The following is a 25559-nucleotide window of genomic DNA, read 5'->3' as shown; positions in this document are numbered from 1 at the left end:
TCATGAGGTAATATAGCAGGGTATAGATCGAACATCGTTTATTATATTCTGAACATTCAAAACAGTATAAGAGTAATAAAGTAATCATTAGGTGTAATCTTTAATGATTGTTAATTGATCAGTGGTTAACAGACCTCTTCACACTTAAGACACAGGTGCAGGTCATCACACAGAGGCAAGGAGAAAACAGGGAAACATAGCTGCAAAGAAAAACATGAAAACTCAAACTGGAGCACAAGTGTACGTGACAAGATCTCAATTGGGCTTTAGCCAAGACATCCACAACCTCATTCCCAGTGACTCCAACATGTGCAGTGTAGGGACCCATCAAAATCCCACATCAATCCCTAACCTCTGTAACTGCATCAAGAATGTTCACACCGTCAGATCTTCCAGACAGTAAACAACACGAGTATCAGTGTCCTCCACCTACTGAAGTACCGCCACCAAACATCTCAGTAGAATACACAGACAGATGAAGTCACACTTCATCTATAGTGTGGAGGTTGTAAATTGGATTCTGAACCCAACCAAATAAAGCATTGTCGTCCCTTCTGTACTGCCAATACCCAATATGCAATGAACAAGAAATGTACAATATATGACTGAATTAAGGTGTTAGATAATTCACTGACCAGTCGATTCTATGACTTTACATCTCCATCCATATGCTGACAGGGGGTGCGGGCGAATTTCTTCTCACCTGTTGAACTGTATAGCCCTTTTCACAGCATCTGGCCCACACCCTCTGAGGGGTGGTCACAATGGTTGGAGAGGAAGAGGACCTGCTTTTTAATGAGTTATCATTAAAAGCTGTCTATACTGTTTTGAACAACTTTTAATGCCATGTTTGGTATAATTGAGTTTCTTCTTTTACGGGCCACAGTTTAACATTGTTTTTAGTATTGTATGATTTCTTTTTGAAAGATTTTATACAATTGCACATGTAGCAGACCAAACGTTTTTGCATATTCCTGTTTTACAAAAACGTCACATTTGAGGACACTGATACTCAGAATGAAATACATATCAATAAAACCAAATATGTGTTTGGTTTGTCCTTTTTCAGATCTGTATGATACAGCACTGGACACATTATAGCCGACTAGGTTGAATTAATGAGGTTACTGTCAATACTCATAATTGGACTTCCTGCACATCTGAGAATGCACGGTCGAGCATGATAACAGTACAGTAAGAACAGGCATATAGCAAATGATGCAAGAAATACAATAGGCTACCCAGTGGGTAAGTTGCTATTTATTACGTACATAGATATTATATCCGTTTGTGAAACCTTATTTATGTGCAGAGAACACTGTGGGTCATCTCATCGTCACAGACATGTTTTAAACGCTAGTGGGCACCCGTAGCATACCAGTTCACCTCCCATACAGCAGCGACCATCTGAGGTTGACGTTGCTATGTCTGTTTCATTGAAACGAAAGCATTGCACATTGTTTATTGTGAGTTATAATAATATCTACCAGGTCATAGTTGCGTTGCTGTACTCTTAGCATTTCTACGTTACTAAATTTACACAAGTGATGTCGTGAAGTGTCGTGAAATGTATTTACCCTCGTTTTGTTAACCCGGAAGTTACCCCGTCGTCACATGTTAGACCCAAACTGTTGAGGGCGGAGCGTTCTAATATGATCGAGCTGGAATTCTGTCTCCATCAAATTGTCAGCCGTTTGCCGGCGCACCGGCGGGTGCACTAATATTTTAAACCATTTAACTTTAGAATTGCCAGCGAGACGACCTGGGTAAACAACAGTAGCTAGTTAGATGCCTCAGAGAGGCAGGAATGGAAACTTCATCGAGGGCAGTGTTCGCAAGAAGTGGAAATTTGCTGTTGTATCATGGTGTGAACCTAATGGATTACAGGGTGTGCTGTGTACTCTGCTTCGAGTAATACAGCCCTGACCTGAAAATCAGGATAAATTATAATTGCCGTCGGGTCTACAGATATCTAGGTGTATGACGTTGGTAGACAGTAGCTAGTTGCTAACATACTTAGCTGGCTAACACAGCTATGTTACTGTGTAGTTGAGCCAGCCGCGGAGGGCCCTATTCGATTTTGTTTCTGTGTGTTGTCACAACCCCGGCGGCAGTCGTTCGTTCGCGATCCATAGTTGCCCCCCTTTTAATAAAACCAGGACTTGTACGTTTAAGGGAACCCATGCAAAATCTGGAGCACAATTGTACAAAAACCCAGGTATGTTTTTTTGTGTGTGTTAAAATCTAGTGTCTTTGTTGTTCCCTTTTCTCCCACCAACAAATATGGCTAGCTAGCAATCTTACCAGTTTACCATAGCTAGTTCGCAGTTTTAGCCACGGTAGCATCTAGCTAAGGCTTTCTAGTTACCCAGCCATTGTGTGATGTGTGATGTGTTTTCTAGGCAAGTTTACTCGTGAGGATTGGAAATCTGGCCTGCTCCTTGGTTTGGTGTCATACACTTTTTTGTATGACTGCAAACACTGGCTGAGGCATGCAACTAACTGGCTAACTAACAATCTTTGGAACGTCAACACTCAGCGGCCTGCTGTGTCTGAATCTGAATCTGAACAGCTTTGCTAATGCTTGCAAGCATTAGTTCGCTACACAACTCGGCCTACTAGCTAATGCTGCTGGTAGTACTAAGCTATATGTGAAGCCTCAATAACTTGCCATCTTGATGAGCAGATTCTAAAACCCTGTCATAAATAACCGCAAATATATTGCCTGCCTGCTACGACATAATAAACTCCTAAGACCATCTCGAATTAATAGTTTTGAAAGCTGATTTACACATTCATCTTTAAGTAAGGATGTAGTAAAGGCCCATAAGTAAATATGTTCGCTTGTCTGTTATGGAATCAAGTTTGCACTTTATGTGGGCATGTGAACCTCTGCAATATAGTTTTTTTTTAATGTTGGCTGGCTATGTTTGTCTGATATAAACACCCCACTATTCTGTTGTTAATCCTGGCCACTCAACAACAGTTAATTTGATGATGGGGGTTAGGCACATTCAGAAACAACTGTACATAAAGTAGGATATGCCCATGTCCGGTTCTTAAGATCTGGAAACGGTTATGCTGAAACAGTGGCCTGACTGTATTGTGGAATTAGAAATGGTGTTGTGCAGCTCCCCATCCACATCTTCTTCCCTTCAGAAATCTGTATCCACCTTGGTGCTTGTGGGGATGGCCCCAGGGCCTGCCCCCTGAGGCCACTGTGTTCATGTGTTTCTTCAAGCTGCTCGCTCTGTGGCACAGAGGCTAATCAGTTGTTCGTAGGTAGAGTCTCAGTGGAGCATGGGTGGGGGCAACGCTTCTCGAGCAGCAGCTCCACACCGTCCTCACCTGCAAAAAGAAAATCATAGCTCTGTCCCTTTACGTGCCCACCTGCAGCACCCTGTTCCTCTTTCTGCTCATTTGATAGAAAAAGAGAAATAAGGGGTAGAAAAAGAGAAATAAGGGGTAGGCTATGTTTTCGATCATCTCCGATATTTGTTTGTAGTCTCGTTTTACTGTGAACACTAAGGATATCCCAAAGAAGTTGGTTCCCTGGACTTTTTATTTGAATCAGCTTTAGAACCATTGTATAGACATACAGTTTGAAACTTGTTAGTCCAGATTCCAGTACAGCTAGTTGCACACATCATTCTGTGCATAGTTGGCTGAAAGGTTGATCTGGTTGCTAGTGTGAGCAGGGTTTGAGAGCTTTGCTTCCCACTGTCTGTCCTGAAGTTTACTTGTTGACCCACTCAGGGTTCAATTGCATCGTGAACACCTTTGTCAACATTGTGTTGATAGTGTCAAAACGTTTTGGGCTTTTCTTCATCTCGGCCCTTCGGTGACTCAAGTATAGGCAAACTCCACATGGGAGCAGCTGTGTGTGCGCATGTAATTCCACTCCACCACACCAAGAAGTAGGCTAATGAACGGAGCCAATGTGCCTTTTTAAACAGATGGCTGCTTTCATAATTCAAAGGAATGGATTTGAGGTAAATGCACTGGAGCACGAGATGGTCTGCTCTGTCCTTTCCTTGAATAGAAGTTTTTGAAGGAGAAGGGATTGTGCGATTAAATCGTTTTAGAAGAGGCAGACAGGTGTTGAATGGTAAATGATGTGAAAAGATAGATTCTGGACTGTGGCCTTTGATTGGGCCTTCCTTATGTCTGCTCATTTTGGGGGTTAATTTACAATCACACCTGCTTCAATTAAATAAGCTCAGCGTTGCTTTGCTTTTTGTGGAGCTTGCATCAGTTTCACCAGGAGACACTGGCGTTCTAGTCAGCCAAGTCATTCCATTTCTTCTTCTGTAATGGACAGTGTTGTATTCTGTGAGCAGTGTTTTGTTTCCCTCTTTTCTGTGGTGCCAGGAATGGCAGTTCGTTTATTTTCCTGTGTTCATTACAGCAGAAGCTACTAAACTAAGGCCCGGATTATCATCCAGTCTGACTCATGCGCTGCCAGGAAAGGACAGTCCAATAAAACAAATGCTAAACAACTGACTCATCCCAAGCCCCCCCCCTATTCAGTGGCTTTCACAAATACCCAAAGCTGGACCATTTTAGCTAGCTGTGCATGAAGATACTCCTCATAACATGACCACAACATGAATGTTATAATGACCAGTTTAGACCTATCCCAGGGCTGACAAATGATCCCTTTATCTCTTTTGAAACAGAGTGATTACCCTTGTACACCAAGTCCTCCTGAAGACTAATGCCTCTCCTCCTATCTCTCCCTCCCCTACGCTCAGTTGTAGGTTGCAGTGCTGCAGATGGAGCCCTGAAAGCAGGTGTGGGCGTTCTCGGCGTTGCGCCTGTGTTGACCCGCCACGATGAAGAGCGAGGTGCCGTCTGAGGCCCCAGGCAGACAGGAGAACCTGAAGGGGCCACTGGCCAACCCAGAGCCCATGGAGGCTGCCAAGAGCTTCCCTGCCAACATGGAGGTGATCGGCAAGGCAGGCAGCGAGTTTGCGCCACTGTGCGCAGAGGCCAGACACCGGCCTCTGAGAGACGCCGGGGCTCGCAGAGACTCCGACAGGGGCCTCCCCGGCCGCAAGAAGCGCAAGAGCCAACAGGCGGGGCCCTCGGACTGCGCCCTGAAAGAGGGCCGCATGGGCGACGACTCCCTGGCCCCCCAGCACCACAGGACAGAGCTTCTGGAGGGCCACAGCGAAGACGAGCGCAACCCGGAGTCCTCCTTCAGTGACTGTGCCTCCTCGCCCTCCTCCAGCCTTAGGTTCGGGGACTCGGACACCCTGAGCTCGGAGGAGGAGGGTGTGGCAGGGGCGGCAGGCGGGCAGCAGGCCGCCCTGCAGCACAAGGCTCCCTCCCCCCCTACGGGAGGGGCAGCGGGGGTCGGGCTGCGGCCCGTTCTGGGCCGGACTCGGGGGAGCCGCTCTCACAAGTGGGTGGCGTCGGAGGCGGAGCCGGTGCTGCTGAAGCGGCCGTGCCTGAGCGGGCGCCGGCCGCTGCACAGGAAGCGCTTCGTGAAGGCCGGGCCGGGCGGAGCCCCGAGGACCCAGAAGCAGAAGGAGCGGCTGCTGCTCCAGAGGAAGAAGCGCGAGGTGATCGCCCGCCGGAAGTACGCGCTGCTCCACAGCACCAGCAGCTCCAGTGAGGAGCTGAGCAGCGCCTCGTCCTCGCCCTCCTCCACCGAGGCGGAGGACGAGCTGTACGTGGACGTGAGCAGCACCAGCAGCCAGCCCACCAGCGCAGCCGTGGCCGCAGGTACACTTTTTTTTTTTTTACCTTCTCTCAGAGATTTGTTAAGAGTCGCTATTTTTTCGACGCACGCTCTTTGTTTTCTGTTTGGATTTCGGGGGGGGGGGGGTATTTAGCGACTGCATCCTTCATCCTTCCACAACAGTCCCCACTCACTGTTTGCAACTTAGAACCGGGTCGAAAACTTCCCTTTCACATTGTCGACTAGTTCGACTGGACATTACCCAACCTGACATAGAAATACATAGATGACCATCATCCTATCGCGTGTCCAGGATGTGGAGATGGTATATATTCCTCCCCTGAGGCTTTCAGCTCAGTGCTGCTCTGCAGGTGCCAGGATGGAGCCAGTAAAAAAGGCCAGCGTTTTCCATTCTGTTGACATAGCTCTTGTGGAATACACACAGGCTAAGCACAACGCTTTGCGGGAATATGCTCCTCCCTTCGTGCACACACACACACATGCTCACACACACACACACACACACACACACACACAGCTCTGCAGCCCCCACCCTCTCTACAGTCTACATTGGAGAGGCTGCTGACTTGGACTGTGCTGAGCTAGAATCCATGGCCAAGCCTGTTAGAATTTTTATAAGCGTACATAGGCTGAAAATGCCTGAAACAAAGAGAGCTCTGTTCAAGAGACATTTCCCCTCCTCTCTTATTCATACGCCTCTTTATAAACATCTGAGGCTGGCTTTCCAGCGTTTACCGTCGATATGCATGCTTTGATGGGATTCTAACGTATGGGCTTTGCTTTGAGATATACACACGAGGGCTGCTCACCAGCTTGAAAGGCGCCATGGCAACATGCTCAACCCTCACATATACAGTTTCATTCGGTTTACCGTGTGTGCGCACGAAGCGCCATTCAATTTTCCTGTTACATCTCTCCCACAAAATGTTCCCCATGTCTCAATTATTCCTGTGAAACAATGTCTTGATGCAACCAAGGTTACTGCCTGCTCTCTTTCACCTCTATAGCTCCCCTCAAAGCACCTGTGAGAAAAAAAAAAGAGAAAAAAAAGCAGTGGTGGGAATGAAGTCTCCATCTACCACAGAATGCGAGTGGTAGCCTTCAACATCTCCCTCCATCAGGCCTCTCTGTAGCTGTCAGTCAGCAGCAGGGCCTGCCTCAGGACTGAACCTGAGCCGGTCGGGGCTCCTGTAGTACATTTACATTTAGTCATTTAGCAGACACACTTATCCAGAGCGACTTACAGTAAGTACAGGGACATTCCCCCGAGGCAAGTAGGGTGAAGTGCCTTGCCCAAGGACACAACGTCATTTTGCACGGCTGGGAATCGAACCAGCAACCTTCTGATTACTAGCCCGATTCCCTAACCGCTCAGCCACCTGACTCCCCTAGTACCCAGTTACCCCCCTCGCTTGTCTTCCTCCCCACAGCCCAGCAACGCAGCACACCTGAGCAACACGGCACCCGATGACACCTTGCTGTGTCCTAAGCCTCACTGCTGGCCCACTGACAAGAAGATATCATGTTTGAGGGGGGTAGAGGAAAGAGTCTATATTCTTTTGATTTCTGCCACAGCCACCCTCCTTCCTGGGCCTTGGTTTAATGTCTTCCTGTAGCAGAAGCAGTGTTTCCCCACTGACTGCAGGGCCCTGGAGAAGGTCAGTAGGAGAGGCTGTTTGCTGTGCCTTTGCCATGGGAAGTAGGTGGGTGGAGAGTTGTGCTCTAAGCTCCACTGCTGCCTGCATGGAAACAGGGGCTCTCTGAGGGAAAACCATGGCTTTGTTTACAACAGGAGGAGAGGTGGGACACAGCCGGTAGAGCCAACACTCTCATTGGCCAGAGGAGAAGCGTGAGTGTGATGGATACAGAAATACCCAATCGCAGAGCTTAAAAAGGGTCATGGAGTCCATGGAATGATAAGTGACATGCAGCTGGCCGATGTGTCCCTGCTGTCATTTCTGGATTCATTAATCATGATATGAGGATATCTACACTGCGGTAGCATGCTAACATCCTAACGCCAACAAGTTGTAATGCTGGTGTAAGGTTCAGAGTAGTTGAAGTGAGAGCCGTTATCAATCTGTAATGCAGTTCAGTGCTATCTCATACTGACCTTGCCTTTTCAAAGTGTAGGGTGGAAACAGGCTGCTCCTTCTGATTCAAGTCGTCTTCACCCTCAGAAATACAAGAGAGCACCAAACCCGACGCGACTGTTCACCGTCATACGTACCCAGGGTACATCTTTACGCATCCCATCAGCGGCATATCTGTTTGTGTGTCAACAGCCAGGGAGGGAGGGAGAGCTGGAGGTAGCTAGGCTAGGTGAGGGTGCTAAGCAGCGGGGGCCCAGTAGACCACGAGAATAGAAATGAGCCCGGGGACTTCCACTGTTCTCTAGAGCAACACTCCCCCTGCTGACGGCACAAACAACACAGCGCTCCAGGCACGGGAGGCCAACCACACTCGCGTGCATCTTGTTTATTGCGTGATCGATAATCATACCCAGTACTCAATGGCCAAGAGTTGAATCTTTTTAAGAATGTAATTCCCCCCCCAACGTTATGGTAAGAATCAGATCAGACTGGCTGAAGGTGTTCGGGCTACAGGAGTCATTTGAAGACCTGGCTGTTCTGTGTAGTGTGAGAGATCACCCGTCCCCTCCTTGTTGCAGTGTTGTGAAACGTTGAGCTTATTGAACACACCCCAGGCCTCTTCCTGACAGAGAGGCAAGGCAGGGCTGCAACCAGAGCAGAGGGCGAGGGGCACTCCCAACCACCAATCAGAGAGCAGATCCACAGATTGCGCTGCGGGGGAAAAAAAGAAAAAGAAAGCGAACAGTTGAAAGCAGCATTTGCTGACCTACATTCCAGCTGGTGTCCAATACACGGACTATAATTCTGTGCAGTGACACTAGAAAGGCCGGATTTAACTCTCTTCTCTCTGGGTGTCAGCTAGGTAGGATTCATATTGAGACACTCAAATCCCAAGGAGAGATCCGGGAATCCGAATGAGAAAGGAAAGCAGGTGAATTAGAGGAGACGGTCTTTCTCGGAGCACGCATTCGCGTGTTTGTTGCACATGCTTTCCCCCCAGGTGCTAACGGTACCTCAGAGGAGGGAGGTGGAGGTTGTTTGTGGTGGGGAGACTAGCACACACAAACTGTTGGCTCTGTATATCCCTGGTATAGTTAATGAAGCTGCTTTCAATGCAACTATAGCCTTCCTGTAGTGAGTTACCTGTCTCATTATTCTGTTAGGTAACTCATTCAATAATTGCTCTTATTTTTATCCACTTAGCTAATGGTTAGAATAGGTTTAGGGAAACTGATTGTTTGTGCTTGAATATCCTGATGGGAGCCCATGGACAAGTCCTCCATCTTTTCTAAAGTTACTATCTTTACATCAGGAAACTCTGTGGTGGTCTTATTTCATTATCATTCCTTCCTTTTCCAGTCCAGTAATGGGTACAACGTGTGTGTGTGTGTGTGTGTGTGTGTGTGTGTCAGGTGCTCTGGACGAAGATGTTGTGGTGATCGAGGCGACCCCCGCTCCCCCTGTTCCTGCCAGCGAAGAAATCAATGTCACGTCCACTGACAGCGAGGTGGAGATAGTCACCGTGGGAGACAGCTTCAGGTAAGCCCTGCACAGGATATCCTCTTCATGCTACACGGGGGTTTATAACATAGGAAAGATGTTATTGTGGGTGTCGAAAATAATGAGCTAAACCCTCCTCCCATTGTTAAGCAGCCTAAAAAGTGCGTTCGACAACGTTGGCAAAACTTTATGCTCATGGTTGTGTTGGTCTAATCTTAGTAAACACCACATTGCGTCTTTTAAGGAGAATGTGTTTTGGCTTCCCGTCAAGTGTCATAATGTTTACAGGGAGCACTGCATTAGGCTGTTTTTACTGGGCCCGGTCAGAAGCGCAGTCTAGAGGGGTCTGTTTGCACGCCCCTATGGAGAGGCGTCTGGCGTCTGTGACAGAGGCGAAATAGCACATCTGGGAATCGGTGTGGAGCTGGCAAACCGCAGTTTCCCAACCGCTCCAGCTGTTGCCTAGCGCGTTCTTGTTCAAGGGCACGCCTCCAACCGCTAACGCTGCGAGTCCCGCTGCTATGTCTGCTGAACTGAGGCTCCTCAGCCCTGCCCTCTCCTGACCTCCAGGCCGCTGGTTCTCCCCCATCAGCCAGCCCGAGGTCCAGTTCAAGGGCCCAGTCACTGATCAAGAGCGGGGTGTCCTTCAGATCCTGCAGGATTTGCTGGATGGTACACGACAGCTGTTTAGTGTAAGTCTGGTGGTCCCTCTACCCTCCACATCCTCTTGATGTGTCTCATTGTTATTGAGGTTCCTTGGTGCATGGCGCTCACTATCATTTCCACCAGCCTGATTCCATTATCCCGCTCTCTGCCGCTGCCAGAAATAGCAAGGCTGGCGAATTTCCCCCCCTGCGAGTACAGTCACTTTGTCAATCTAAACGGATTGCTCGTCTCCCTTTGTGATGGGAGGCGCTCGACCCTGGAGACAGTATTCTGAAGTCAACCTAGAAATGGTCCCTTACTTCATCAGGAGGTGTGCAGGTGTTGAGGAGGGGTCGTTGTGGGGGGGGGGGGGGGGGGGGGGGACCGATTGTGGTCTCATCTCAGGTGAGCTACACAGTTCATGGACAACTGGTCTGGCGCTCATAGCTTCCAGTCTGATGTTTTGGTCAATTATCCGAGGATAATGCTCCTTGCTAAGCCACACCATAGCAGTCATATGCCACCACATGGACGTTGAGTGGAGCTAGGCAACACCATCATGCTTTCTTGAAGAGAATCAGGCCAGTCTGGCCTTCTCCCGGCCCAATCATTGCACAACAACAGCCATCTCGCACACAGTAGCCAGTGTGAACAGGCATGCTGGTGCCTGGGGCTAAAGAATGTTCTGGAAGCATTCTAAGTCTCTTCGGCTTGACAAGTCATGTGGCATGGCTCCCTATTCTCTTCAGCATGAGAGGTCCCCCCCCCCCCCCCTACTGGGTTGGAGCGTCCATGATGCTCCTATCCATCACTTCACGGTCTTGACCCATGTGCTGTTTGTTGGTGGCAGCACGGCGTGTCAAAGCGGACAGAGTGTTTTGGCATGTGGAGCAGTGCAGTGTTTAAGGCCGTTGTGGCTCTTCCCAGAATGGGGCCCTCTGTTTTAAACCTCCGGTCAGATGTTTGTTCTCGCTCCCTCCCTCCCACTCCAGCCACCTCTCTCCACATCTCTGTCCCCAGACCCTGCTCTCAGGCACGGTCTACTGGTGCACCTCATGCCAAGGCCCTCTCCCCCTCTCTGCACTGCGTTGTGCGTCCTGTGTGTTCTGTGCTGTATGTTCTGTGCTGTGTGTTCTGTGCTGTTTGCTCTGTGCTGTGTGTTCTGTGCTGTGTGTTCTGTGCTGTGTGTTCTGTGCTGTATGTTCTGTGTTGTATGTTCTGTGCTGTATGTTCTGTGCTGTGTGTTCTGTGCTGTATGTTCTGTGTTGTATGTTCTGTGCTGTATGTTCTGTGCTGTATGTTCTGTGCTGTATGTTCTGTGCTGTGTGTTCTGTGCTGTGTGTTCTGTGCTGTGTGTTCTGTGCTGTTTGCTCTGTGCTGTATGTTCTGTGCTGTGTGTTCTGTGCTGTATGTTCTGTGCTGTGTGTTCTGTGCTGTATGTTCTGTGCTGTATGTTCTGTGCTGTATGTTCTGTGCTGTGTGTTCTGTGCTGTGTGTTCTGTGCTGTATGTTCTGTGCTGTATGCTCTGTGTTGTATGTTCTGTGCTGTATGTTCTGTGCTGTATGTTCTGTGCTGTATGTTTTGTGTTCTGTGCTGTATGTTCTGTGTGTTCTGTGCTGTATGTTCTGTGCTCTATGTTCTGTGCTGTGTGTTCTGTGCTGTATGTTCTGTGTTGTGTGTTCTGTGTTGTATGTTTTGTGCTGTAGGCTAGGCTCTGTGCTGTGCTTTCAAGTGGAATTCAGGGGGTGGAGGAAAAGCTGGATTCTTGTCTGCTGGGGGAGGGAGGGTTAATGGCACATCTTAGAAAATGGATGACCTGTGTCCAGGATCGGGTGGCAGGGCTCTTTCTTTGCCTCTCATTCCTGTAGTAGAATGTGTATGTATATGTGTGTGTGTGTGTGCTTGTGGTAGCCATGTCTCTGTGTGTGTGTGTGTGTGACTGACTCCATGTGAGGGGGAGCGTGAAAGGCAAAGGATCGATTAGACTGTTGGTTACTAGTGTTGGGTAAGTGAGAGCTCTAGAAGGATGCAGCAGCAGGTGAGAGGAGAGGGCGGGAGGGAGAGAGAGAGAGAGCGGGGAGGGAGAGAGCAGGGTTTTGCCAGGGTACAGGGTGTCCAGCTCTTCAGACCCAGAATGGAGCTCAGGACTGAGGGTGATGTCAGACACACGCCTGCATGTTTTTAGCCGAGTCAAAGAAACCATAATAAGGAATAATACACTCAATATTTGAATTAGTTTAGACAGCCAAACAAGAACAATAGCCAGCCATTTCCTGCACTGTTTTTGTGATGGACTCAGATGTTTGGCTAGACTTGTAAAGTCAAGTAACAGATTATTGCTTAACCAAAATAAAATAGTAAATCAGTGCTCGCTCATTGACCACAAATGTATTGTTTTTCAACGGGCACCCCAAACCATTAGACAGTGACCAATCCAGGACAGGTCTGGGTTTGAACCTATGTATGAAGTCTATGACACCTCACTTTGCACTGGGGCTTGCTGATTTGCAGTTTCCCCCTGAGGACAGGGTAAACCTGCTCTCAGAGTATGCAGAGGGCGTGGGGATCGCCAGCGAAAGATGGATCTTTGAAGAAATAGGAAGACTCAGAAGAACTAAATATTTATAGTGCGATACAGATGGGTTTACATAAGCATTTCTTTCTCTTGTTCTTCCGATAGGTCATCTGAACAAGCTGTTGTTTTGGAGACTAACATGATTTGTTAATAGTGTGTGTTTAGCACAGTGGAACAGTTTGGGGTATGGTTTTGTGTGTGCACTTTTCATTCGTTTTGTGTATGCATACTTTATTTTGCCCTGAGCTGAACCATTTGCTAACGTTAAAACTCAGAGAACACCAGGATAGTAGAATGGGCTTCCTTACTGGGCCCACTGTGTAGGAATTTCCCATCCCTCTCTATCTCCGTGGCTCAGCAGTGACAGATGCTTCATATTGTTTATGGTTTCCATGCAGTGAATTCCCTCTATTGTGCAGCCCAGCCCCCCAACCCCCCCCCCCCCCCACCAGATACCCCCCACCAGCTCCACCCCCCGCCCCCACCAGCTCCACCCCCCGCCCCCACCAGCTCCCCACTCCCAGCCTTTTGTACACACAGCTTCAGCTCCACACAATTCCCCCCGCAGTCCCCCCTCTGCTGTGCCGAGCCCCCCCCCGGCCCCCCTGTTCCCTCAGTGTTCATGTTTACTGTGTACTGTTTTCCCTGTCGCCTTGCCCCCCTCAGAGGGCACAATGGTAAACAGGTATTTACAAAATAATCCAGGTCTACTTGCGGGTAATTAGGAGCCCCTCCCTGGAGGGGCCGGCTCTCCCTGGGCTCCACACAGCTGAGGTGGGAGGGAAGGCTAGCAACACAGACCCCCCCCCCCCCCCCCGGTAGGCATGCCTGCGTTGTTTGCCGCTCCTGCGCCTATCTTACAGTTACCATCCTGACGGCGCTTGCGTGTGTGCGTGTTGTCCGTGAACTGTTAAGCCCCACGGAACATTCCGTTTTAAATGCGGGCCATTTCTTCTTTTTGTCCATTTTCCTCTTTTTTTGGTGCCATTGGCAGCTTGGGGAGCTGCACTGATAGACGTTCTTCCGTTCCCTTCACTTTGTTGTGCGGCTTGTCCGTGTGACAGGAAGTTGAATGGCCCTCAGTGTGAGCTAATAGGAACACCCCCCCCCCCCCCCCTTAAACGAGCAACAGCAGTGGTGAGAATGGCGTTTCCTGTTCTCAATAATCCGCTAGAGGTTGTCCAGAGAGGCTGACACACCAGACTGGATATGCCTAGTAACCCAAGGAACCAAAAACAGGCCTTCATGGTTAGCTTCTAGCATCTTTGTCATTTGGAATAAAGGTTTATTGTTTATTACAGTCACGTGTTGCTATAATATACACACAAAACACATGCACGCCCCCCTCTCATACACACACACACACACACACATACTCTCTCTGTGGATTAGTAGCAGCCAGCCACACAGGTCTGTGGTCCTTCTCTTAGGAGTTTTAATGGTTGCAAGGTTTCAGGAGGGGGTTAGGAGATCCCACTCTCCCTCTGCTCCTGCTTCCGGCCCTGTTCCCCCCCTCTCCGGAGACATACCGCTAGTCCTCAGACGCTGCTCTCCATGGCATCCTGCTTTACGGCACACACACACACAAACATCCCCTGGGCTCGGCCTGCTTTACGGCACTGTGACGGGAAAAACGATTCCCCGACCTCTCGCAGCCGAGAGAGAGAGAGAGAGAGAGAGAGAGAGAAGGAGAGAGAGAGAGAGAGAGAGAGAGAGAGAGAGAGAGAGAGAGAGAGAGAGAGAGAGAGAGAGAGAGAGAGAGAGAGAGAGAGAGAGAGAGAGAGAGAGAGAGAGAGAGAGAGAGAGAGAGAGAGAGAGAGAGAGAGAGAGAGAGAGAGAGAGAGAGAGAGAGAGAGAGAGAGAGAGAGAGAGAGAGAGAGAGAGAGAGAGAGAGAGAGAGAGAGAGAGGAGAGAGAGAGAGAGAGAGAGAGAGAGAGAGAGAGAGAGAGAGAGAGAGAGAGAGAGAGAGAGAGAGAGAGAGAGAGAGAGAGAGAGAGAGAGAGAGAGAGAGAGAGAGAGAGAGAGAGAGAGGAGAGAGAGAGAGAGAGAGAGAGAGGGGGAAGGGAGAGAGAGAGAGAGAGAGGGGGGGAAGGGAGAGAGAGAGAGAGAGAGAGGGGGGGAAGGGAGAGAGAGAGAGAGAGAGGGGGGGAAGGGAGAGTGCGAAGGAGGAGAGCTAGCGGGAAGCTGAGAGGCAGAAAAGGAATGGAGGGAGTGAAAGGGGAGGTTGGGTGCAGAGCTCAGTATATTACACAAGGATACCTTTTTTTGTTTTGCTTGTCGTGAGGCATGCGTCCAAATGCAGACGTTCAGATGTATTCCGGCTCGATCGTCGGGCCTTTCATTTCATGCTCGATAGAGAATGGAGTTGGGTTCACGTTGCCGGCGAAGACTGACGGCGTGTCTTTGCGTAAGAGAGACAAGCTCCCTCCCAGGCTCGCTCTCTCACCGTTTCAATACCGTCCCAGTATTTTAGCGATGTGGTCCTTCCATTTGAACTCTGCCTATGAAGGCATATTATATGATGATCTTTTATGTCTGAATTTCGCATGTGTGCCACTGTCTCGTCTGTTTGAATTAGCTGCAGGCCCAGCTCTCATGTCAGCTGGCTCTTATTTCCATTCCAGCCGAGGCTGACTCGTGCTCTACAGAACTAGCTGTGTGGACCAATCCCCTTCCCCCACAGCACTGTGGCTCTGTCTCTCATTTACCCAGCGCTACGTGACAAATAACCCTCTGCAAACGTGAAGAGGCCTTCGTGAACTGTGTTCAGAACAGGCACAGGAGCGGGAAGGAGAACGGCGGCCCGCTCAAAATAGCCCCCTATGCTGTTCCCTTCTAATGCTTCGGATACAAGGCTTGTACGAAACCTTGCCTGCTCGACGAGAGCTTTGCCGAGTCGATCTGAATGGTTCAAGCTTCATGAGCTTGGCAGTGTCAGATTGGTGTGTGCCAAGCAGATGAGGAAGTGGGCTTGATGTGTGGCTTGGCTGACCATGTCTGTTCTCTCTCTCTCTCTGTGTGTGTGTGTGTGTGTGCAGGCCTCGCTCGGTGGGGGGTCATGGCAGGATGCACTGGGGCCCCAGCTGCTCCCAGAGCCGGGGCCAGGAGCCACGTGGACGCCACCGCCTCTCCACCGTCATCCAGCCGCTGCGGCAGAGCGCCGGGGAGGTGGTGGACCTCACCGTGGACGAGGACGGTGAGCGGGACGCTAGCACGGGATTACACACCACGACACACACACACACCATGAACGGCTCAGGATACGATGCCATCCAGAACAAGATTCCACACCACGACACACACACACACACACCATGAACGGCTCAGGATACGACGCCACCCAGACCAAGATTCGACACCACAACTCACACACCCACACCCCGTGAAGGCTTCAAGTCACACCACACAACAACACCTTCTTAGATTATACACAGTGTGACACAGAGATTAATGACGCACCCAAAAAAATAACCTCACCAGAACGCAGGGGAGATTATATCCAAGGACACAGTCTCCCTCCAGTGCTGAGATGAATCATACAGCGGCCGTAGTGGCCAGTGAGAGGGCTGTACCCTGCTCTGTAGCACACTTCCAGCTCTTCTCAAGGCCCCTCCTTTCAGACGCAGAGAGAGCGGAGCTGGTGATTATACGGCCCAAATCAATTACACTCAGGAAGAGCTTTTGTCACATAGATGCCTCGCAAGATAGCTGGCCCGCCATCGTGCAAATGAATGGGGGCAAACTGGCTTTGTATGCAAATGAGCCGAGAGCTCTGTTAGATGGGCCAGTGCAACGCCGCGTACAAATGGTTACACACCAGTGATTAACAGGATTAAGTCCACCACCATATCTCAGTAGATATGTGCGTGTTGGTAACTTGAATAAGAATTGTACTGTCATCGCATTAAGCAGAGAAATGTTCTCTGTTGCGAGCATGGATAATAACGATTCATCTATATCTTTTCATCAGTGAGTTATTAATAGCTAGTAGCCTCTCTGAGTCTATTTTGTGTCTGGGGGTGACTTGTACAGAACTGTACAGCCCTAATGCGTCTCTGGTGAGTCCTGGTTCCTTTTACTGATCTAGGCAGTCACCACAGTAGAACCCAAGCATGTTCTACCCTGTCACTAGCCCCTGGATGCACGGAGAAGGAACGAGCAAGGCTCGTTTGTTACGGCAAGCTTGGCAATAGGGCAGGTAGGATTGGATGCCTACACCCTACTTCCCAGTCAGTTGTGGTCAAAGCCAAGTCCCACATTACCTGTTGATTATATTTGAAAAAACGTACGCATCAATGCCACATTAAGTGGCCCTTTTAAAGCTGGCACTATTACGCCACATCAACACTTTCATGGGATATAAAAGTCCAATTTGGTGCGTTCTCTTTACTATCGCAAGCCCATGACAGATAACAGAATAGCAGAACAGGGTAAGATATGGAGGCATTTGCATTTCTTTGGAGGAAGAGGGGGAGGAGAAATTAATTTGTGAGTATGAAAAGCAGATGGAGCACACACTGGAATGCTAATGAGGTCTCCTCTGTTTCCTGGCTGCCAAGCCACTGCAGCCTGTCTCCAAGCTCTCTCACACACACACACACACACACCCCAACCCTGTTGTATCGCCTCTTACTTTCTTTACTTGTCTTTCTTTCTTTCATTCTGCCTTTCTCAGATCTCTCCGTTGTGCCAACTACATCTGACAGCGTTCACCCTCAGACTGTCAGTTCTTCCTCCTCATCCTCCCATCATGCCTCTACCTCAGAGCCACATGAGGCCCCTGGCCCCTCCTCCAGCTGCCCTGGCCCTGCCCCGGACAGCACCCTGGCTCCTTGCTCCAGTGGCTCCTCTGGTGCTGTGGGCACCACCACCGAGGGTAAGTCCCTGACGACCTTGTTGGTTTGGCTATATGAGATGGGACTTCTTCTCTCAGTAGCCGGTCTTCCACAGGAAACCTCGTGACTTGTCGTCGTGGCAGGCCACATGATGTTCAGAGTTCTGAATCGGTTCTGTCTTTTTGGGTTGTTGTCGCGGTTTTCAGACGAGAGCAGACGCAGCTTGGCGGGGGACGGCGGGGGCACGGCCATGCCCAGGCTGCCCTCCTGCTGCCCCCAGCACTCTCCCTGCAGCGGCCCCTCGCAGGTCCACGTCAGCCTGGGCCACCCCCACTCCAGCTGCCTGCAGGCCTCCTCCCAGCAGCAGGGCTCCCAGCACGGACACGCCCACCACTTCCACCACCACCACCATCCCCCGCCTCCGCCCAGCCTGCCCTTCCCCGAGCCCAGCTGCCCCCTGGAGAGACCCACCGCCCTGCCCGCGCCCTGCGGGGGCGTCAGCAGTAGCAGTGGCAACGGAAACCAGTACCACGACCAGGTATCTGCTCCTCTGTCCTGTGATCAAGTTCTGTCTCTCCTCAGGAACGGTGTGACTGTTGAGTTGTGTTCTGGGATTAGAAGCGTGAAGCGATCTGCAGATTGGGAAGAGAATCTAAACACTGTTGACATCGGTAACAAAGTCTCTCTGAGGCATGAAGGTCAGAGGACAGCATTGATAGTAGAAGGGGAAAACCAAAGATAACAAACATCAACCAGGTGTTTGTTATTCAGTCAGGTGGGTACAACAACATAGACCCCTGACTCTCAGCAGAACACCATATAGGTTTTATTAGGAACGCGTATGAATGATTAATAGGACAAAATTCATAAACAGACAATAAGGCAAAAGCTGATCTACTGACTGTGATTAACATGAGCACATGCCCTGCCTGGCCCAAGGACACACTTCCTAATTGCTACCGTGAGTAAAAACTCAACTCAGTAAAAGTCGATGTGTGTAGCAAAAGCCACCCAGTCGTGAGGTATGAATTTTATATACAACTGTTTATACACAACTGCCTGTTGTGTTTGTAACGTTCAAACGGGCACATTCGGACATGGGGTGTAAGCATTGCTGTGACGTGTGGATGTTCAGCTATTATGTGCCACTTCCTGTTTTGGTCTCCTTGATGTAGAACGTGACATGCGAGCGGACATTTAATTTGTGTTCATTAGATGGTGACACTTTCATATGCGCTGTTCTCAAGTTTTCATATGCACTGTGTGCAGTGCTGGATAGGGGGGGGGGGGGTGGGGGGGGGGATTGGTTTTGTATTGGCTGAAGGTAAATTAGAAAGACCTTAGATGCCTAGACAGGCATGAAGTGTTAACGATGCAAATCATGTTCTGTGTGTAAGGTTCAGACCATATGTAGTAGTTGCCACCGTCACCAAGGGCAGTCGCATTCAAATGTGTCTTTGGGAGAAGTCTTTGTGTTTCCAAACAAAGCAGGCAAGCAACGGCAGCCAAGCGCACTGGGCTACGTTCAAGGTGAACAGGAGGAATCCAGTTCGGGGGAGCTGACGCAGCCAGGCACTTTACTTGTGAACAGTGTTGCAGTGCTGAAGAAGCCTTCCCTGCTGGTAGCCTGCTCTCAAGCCCAAATCTAGCCCTGAATTATTCACATTCCGCCAATAGTTGGAAGCTGTTGAATTATTTTTTCCGTCAAAGCTGTGGGGGGAATAAACCGTGTTGGCTTGGTAAAGCATACTGAGTGTGGAGGCACCAACGTGGACTGTATCGGCAGGTCATGTTTGGGGGGCTTCTCCCCCTGACCTTACTTTGTCTGAAGGCACCCGACTCTTGATTATTCATGGGGGTTAGTGTTCTAAAACTGGGCCGTCGGGTTTCCTACAGTGAACGGGAAGTGGTTGATGTGTTGCATGTGCCAGCTTGGTCCGCCACACCCTTTGAAGGTGCACGCTAACTGCCCTCAGCGGTGACTCTGAAAAGCAGACCATACTCCGAATAAGGTGAACATATCATGTTTTATGCACAAAATTGTTGAAAAGAGACGTAATTTTGGAGCTGCTCCTTTGGTTTTGAACCGACCCGAGCCTCCCTCACCAGATGTTATATCAAAGCCTGGCTAACTGCAGGCTAGCTACTGAAAGCACAGCGTTGTTACTGTACTGGGTTTTGCGTGGTGGCTGTGGTTCAAAATCCAGTCACCATAGAGATCAGTCAGACAAGGGGCCCAGTGAGAGGATGGAGGTCTGTTTTGATGACAGCCTCTCCCCTTTCTACAGGCTTACCTGTCCAGTTCCATGTTGGACGTAATGTCCCTGTTCGTACCTGCTGGTATCGCTCACAGGCATGCCTGTGCCATTACCCATGCATACACTGAGGCAGCTGTAGATACAGTGAGGTAGATAGTGTAATATCTGTGGTGTGTGTCCTCTCTCTCCCTAGCAGACCCTGCCCGTGGACCTGAGCAGCAGCGGCGTGCGGGCTAGCGGCGGCAGCGCCGGTTTCCATGGCACCTCAGCCTTCGACCCCTGCTGCCCCGGCTCCACCTCCCGACCCACGGCCTACATCTCCCAGGCTGCACTGGGGCCCAGCCAGCCCAGTGTTGTGGAGTCGTTCAGCTCTGCCATGGTGGCTCAGCCTCACCCCCAGCCCCAGCTGTCCTCCTGCAGGCACTTCATGCACCCCACCTGTAAGTGGAATGCCCCCCCCCCTCCTCCACCCAACACACAGAATACAGATGGTGTTACATTTTTTCCTGTTTTACTTTCTACATTATGCGATTTGATGTGCATTTGAAGTCAAAAGTGCTTCGGTGTGGCTTGCATAATGCTTCTGTACACAAACTTTCACGTGGCTGAACCTGCCTGCATGCCGCCGGTGCATGGCAAATTATGCAGACAACTGCACTCTTGAAACCCTGTGCTAATAGTAATTAAGAGAAACACCTGACGTTTAATGGGCTAAGTGCTGCGGTACTGCTCCAAATAGTTAATTGCTAATTCTCCTCAGAATAGCTGGGTGTGTGGCTGGAGGGGGAGGGGGCACGGAGGGGCTCCCTGGTGGGCCTGCGTTGCGAAGGGTAATTGGCGCCTGTCGGAGCACCTGCCTACACTCTCTCACGTCAGTCAGCCAGCCGGCCAGGCAGCCATGCTCCACCTCTGCCCCTCCCTCCGTACCGCTGCCGAGAGACTGGGGCTCAGGTAGGAGGGCTCCACAGTAAGGAGCTGGCAGCAGGCAGGAAGTTGGGCCGGCTGGCAAGTGGGCGGTGGGGGAAAAAGACGCCGTTTATAGTGAGAAGATGCCCAGGTACGGACGTTTGTCAGCACCATCTGCTGCGTTTCCACGGATGTCTCCTCAGGCACGGATCTGGTCTTTCTGGATCAGTGGAGGGCAGGAACCTGAATGGAGGCACCAGGATGGTTTTGGCTAACAACTATCTCTCTCTCTCTTCTCCTCCAGACGCTCCGCTGGCACGCTCACTGCACCACCAGCCTTCCTCCTCCTGCCCTCACTCCCATGGCAACCCCCCGCCCCCGCCCCAGCCCCCTCTGCAGGGAGACTACGTCCTGCCCCACGTGCACCCCTTCCACACGCCCTCCCACCCTCCGGGCCACGCCGTGCCCCCGGCCCCTCCTCCGCCCCTGCCCGCCCACCACCTCTCAGGCTCCACTGCCCCCTTGCCCCAGCACCTGCAGGCTGAACACCAGGCCCTGTCGCACCACATCCCATCCCTGGGGTCCTCCGTTCAGAGGCTGCACCAGCACGAGATGCTGCAGAGGATGGAGGTCCAGAGACGCAGGATGATGCAGCATCCTACGTGAGTTCCACTCCGTGTTGCGTCTTGATTCCGTGGCTGCGCTGTAACAATGTTTGGATATTGGAAACATAACCCCCAAAGTGCAAATGACAGCACGAAGCACTGTACACAAAATGGAAGACATTGTTTTTGGGATGCCAATGTTATTCTATTTGTAATTTGTTTCCTTGCTAGCTTCAACATAGTTAGCTAACAAGGAAGCTAGACTGGCAGGAAGCTAGACTGTCTGCTAATCCACTGTATCTACCGTTAATCAGCCACACCACTGACAAACACACTACTATTGTCTCTGAAATAAAGAGTTCCCTTCAAAAGGTTTTCAATATTCAACAAAGTGACGTGTCCACTTCCATGCACAGTCAAGACCAGCACAAGAAAGCTATGGTAAAGGCAATGGTTTAAATGAAAGGTAAATACTAATATGATTATTTTTACCCCCTTGCGTCTTCCAGACGGGCTCACGAGCGCCCTCCTCCACACCCCCACAGAATGCACCCCAACTATGGCCACGGGCACCACATCCACGTGCCTCAGACCATGTCGTCCCACCCCCGGCAGCCAGAGCAGAGGACCGCATGGTCAGTATGGACAGACACAGCAGAGACCCCCACCTGGCCCTCTCTCCATTCAGCTTCAATAACCAGAGACGCTTCTAATGTGGTCAACTGTGTCACCTCCCTGATCTGGTACTGACTGGCTGGTATGTTGTTGCTCCTCTGCAGGGAGCTGGGGATCGAGGCTGGGGTGACGGTGGCCCCCTACCCTTCAGGACACCTGCACCCCCACCTGCCTCACTACCACCCTCCCCCTAGACTGCACCACTTCCCCATCCCCTTCATGGTGAGCCTGGGAACGTCGCCCTCATCCGCTACCTCCAAGCACACATGCATACATTTACATAGATGAGATAGAAATGCTTTTTGCTGCAAAGTGTGGCGTCGATTAATGATGGGAGGCTTCTATTTAGAACATCTGTTATTTCAGAGATGGTTTGGTGGGCCTCATGAATAATGTATCAGCAATTAATGGTGGCCCATCAGGCATTTCAAGTGCATATTCGACTAAGTCAGAGGCCTGGAGTCAGTGGAGACCCATATGGATGAGATGTTTGAAGTCGACTGCATGCATGTACACTGACAATTTAGTAGTACAAATAATGACGTTTCACTTTTTATTTGACCAGAATCCACAGTATGCAAAGTTAACCAAATCGGTCAGCTTTGCATACTGTGGATTCTGAAAGAAAGAAGAAAAACGGACAAACTTAGTATACTCTATCATTTTCACTGCCAGTATACATACATTGTCCATGAAACCGATCTGATCTCTCTCCCAGCACACTGGCATGTCTGAAGTGACCTACCCACACATTCGGTACATCTCATCTAGAATGACTGGATTTGGACGAACTTACGAGGTACTTTTTACACGTCATCATTAGGGGAGTTTACCACATCGAAGTGCCCCTCAGATCTTTGTTGTGTGGAGCTTGTACGTAGACCTTTGTTGGGGTGCGTTGCCGTGTGGGTGGAGCTCAGTGTCTCATGTCTGGGTTGCTGTCCCTCCCTGTGGCCATCAGGATCTGCTGCATCTGGAGGAGAGGTTGGGGACTGTGAACAGGGGGGCCTCTCAGGGAACCATAGAGAGATGCACGTACCCGCACAAGTACAAGAAGGTGAGAGGACTCATGGAACTGAGGGCGTGTGTGTCTCTGTGTGTGTGCGCGCGCTGGTTTGAACATGGCTACATGTGCTGGTATACATGAACGTGTGCATTTCATGCAGTCTGCTGAGATATGTGTTTGAATGTCTGCATTCGATTTGACTCTGGGACAGAGTGCACATTGGTCCTTTGTGCTGCAGTTAATTCATTGTCCTATTCACCAAAAGATGCAGCCTTCGATTACATTGTAGGGAGAGATTCCATATACGTAGTATTCCTAATGTATTTAAATGAGCAATCTAACACCCTGCCGCCCAATACAGAAGGTGTTGGAGAGAGACATTGACGAACAGTTAACCCCTGAAGCATGGGCATCTATTGGGAAAAATATGCACGCAACCTCAGACTCGGTGAGAAAAAAATTGAACAAATCAATTTGGAAACATGTCTCTGCTCACATATTCAGTAGCTCTAGTGTTAGTGCTGGAACCAGGGGATTCGGCACCAGGGGAGTACCGGTTGATATTTGTTAGTTTGCTAATTAGTACTTTTATCCTTACGGTTGACTTGCTAGTACAAAATGACCGTCCTCTCTGTCCTTATAGGAATTATTCCTTTTTGTTAATGTTATTAATCCTTGTTTTGTAAATCTTTAGTCTGCAACCAGCTGTAGTGCATATTATGGAGCCTTGATGTGTAGACATGTCATGTAATAGTAACACTGTGTGAACTAAATATAGTTGGAGCCTGAGGAATGAATTCCCGAAGTGTCTTCTGCCTTCCCTCCACATACCCAATATACATAACGTGTCCTGGAGAAACCTGTTGTTTGATAGTGGATCTGAAATTGTGAAATGGTGTTTGCCACTGTTTTCATCAACAGAGAAAGCTGCACGGTAAGCAAGATGAGGATGAGGGGGCGGATGAAGACACGGAGGAGAAATGCACCATCTGTCTGTCAATACTGGAGGAAGGGGAGGATGTCAGGTAAACGTGTGTGTGTGTGTGTGTGTGGGGGGGGGGGGTCTATATGTTTGGCACACAGTCGTGAAGACCTGTTTTCATATGCTGTAGATGTCAGTGGTTTTTGCCACATTTTCGGTTAATACTCTAGAGATTTCCTCAACACCCATAAGTATAGTAATGAGCAGAGAAGCCCGTTCCCCCTGTGTGCCTCCGAATGAGAGGCCTCAGTGGATGTGTCTGCAGCTCGACACAGGTGCCCATGCAAATAGGCTTGATGCCGTTTCTAGCTGCTGTGATCGAAATGGGGATTTTAAGTTTATCTGCCCTCTGTTGGTGTAACATATCTATTACAGGAGATGTTTTTTTTTCTGTTCTTCATAGGGATTCTTCTAAATTGCATTTGATATTGGAATAATCGTGATCTCCTTATCTGTTTCTTCTCACTCTCTCAATGTTACAGACGCCTACCTTGTATGCACCTCTTCCACCAGCTCTGTGTGGACCAATGGCTCCTCACCAATAAGAAGTGCCCCATCTGCAGGGTGGACATCGAGGCCCAGTTGTCTGCTGAGAGTTGATGCTGTTTTCCTACCATTTTGTTGGGATTTTCTTTTATTTGTCGTTTCTTGTTTTCAGTTTTCTTCAGTACTGCAGTCAACCAAAGATGGCATGAATTACCTGCGCATTCAATATGAGGAAAAAAAAACATCTGACAAAAAAAGCATTGAGCCTAGAGTGCCAGCTATCACAGTACAATACTGCTATAATTGACATCTCCATTAAGGATTTAAAGATTTATTGTATTTATAAAGCTTTTATGTAGCTTTTGATTGTTTCGTTAAGTGTCATTTGTTTTTTGATTATTTTTATGTTTTTTTTTTTTTTGCATGGTTCCTCACAATGCATTTCTTTGCACATATATTGTGGTCTTCTCATGGGCCTAACAACTTGCAGGTGAGGATAGCTGCTCTAGTAAAGAAGCATTTCTATATACTTAATGTCTTGCTTTACTGGAATAGAATGTCAACCTCCGTTTGAAAAAATTGCAGAATTCATCTTACCAATCATTGTATTGATTAGTTCATGTTTAGACAACGTGGTTTACTAGTGAAATACATTTTTAAGTAAATCAAGACATTCCTTAATTAGGGAAATATCGTTTTTACAGATCAGCTGCTGTATTAGTGTTCACCCAGTATTTTTAGTGGGAATAAACTCCGATGTTCACCTCACTGCCCAGAAGATGCACATGCTTGTCTGCCATCACACCTTCCCCTGCACCTTGATTTGACTCAACACCATTTACATGTCATCTAACGTACTTTAGAGAAAAAGAAAATGAATGTCACATCTGTCTCGCTCACTTGACTGTTCTTTTTCAATTGAATGATTGTTGCGGACTGCTGAGGATCCAGTCTCTGTGTTGTGTTTGGACTTCCCCCTCAGATGGGCCCAAGATGGCCGACTGGGTTCTTCAAGGGGATCTCAGGCCCCATAGATGCAACCAGTTTCACATGAGCCTGAAACCTGGAAAGAACATTTGTTTGGAAGCTGAGGATATTGGTTTATACTGGCTTTTCATTATCTTGGCTTTTCATTTATACCTGCTTGGTGATTCAGATGGAAGTAGCTTGGTTCAGAATATTAAGGATTGGGGGTTATTCTTTACAACCCTCAAACAACATTTGACCTTCTCTATCCCTCACCATCTTCTTCTGTAGCTGGCTATCTTTTTGCTCTCCTGGAAAA

General features: G+C 49.3%; 1 protein-coding gene across 4 annotated transcripts; it reads left to right on the top strand.

The window, feature by feature from the left end:
• Window positions 1-1747: 1747 nt before the first annotated feature.
• Window positions 1748-25042, top strand: rnf111 (ring finger protein 111). 4 transcript variants are annotated; one of them, XM_062470931.1, is made up of 15 exons: window positions 1751-2218; window positions 4755-5730; window positions 9213-9339; window positions 15560-15717; window positions 17197-17397; window positions 17563-17894; window positions 19811-20054; window positions 20825-21182; window positions 21635-21760; window positions 21905-22022; window positions 22519-22599; window positions 22762-22857; window positions 23168-23254; window positions 23728-23831; window positions 24271-25042. In XM_062470931.1, exons 2-15 carry the CDS (start codon window positions 4836-4838, stop codon window positions 24386-24388), a joined length of 3045 nt encoding a protein of 1014 aa, XP_062326915.1. In that variant the 5' UTR covers window positions 1751-2218; window positions 4755-4835; the 3' UTR covers window positions 24389-25042. The 4 variants fall into 4 exon arrangements, with proteins under 4 accessions (XP_062326917.1, XP_062326916.1, XP_062326915.1 ...); XM_062470930.1 differs by having other exon boundaries at window positions 19808-20054; XM_062470933.1 differs by lacking the exon at window positions 23168-23254 and having other exon boundaries at window positions 1748-2218.
• The last annotated feature ends 517 nt before the right edge of the window (window positions 25043-25559 follow it).

Source organism: Osmerus eperlanus, chromosome 10 (assembly GCF_963692335.1).
Source record: "Osmerus eperlanus chromosome 10, fOsmEpe2.1, whole genome shotgun sequence".
Lineage (NCBI taxonomy): Eukaryota > Metazoa > Chordata > Actinopteri > Osmeriformes > Osmeridae > Osmerus > Osmerus eperlanus.
This window is presented reverse-complemented; position numbering and strand designations above follow the sequence as displayed.

What these genes read in the sequence shown, in the direction of transcription:
- rnf111 (XM_062470930.1), top strand. Translation starts at nt 4,836, where the DNA reads ATGAAGAGCGAGGTGCCGTCTGAGGCCCCAGGCAGACAGGAGAACCTG. An exon ending in AGGATGATGCAGCATCCTAC is followed by an intron (nt 21,183 to 21,634) that starts GTGAGTTCCACT and finishes TGCGTCTTCCAG; the next exon opens with ACGGGCTCACGAGCGCCCTC. An exon ending in ACCCGCACAAGTACAAGAAG is followed by an intron (nt 22,858 to 23,167) that starts GTGAGAGGACTC and finishes CGCCCAATACAG; the next exon opens with AAGGTGTTGGAGAGAGACAT.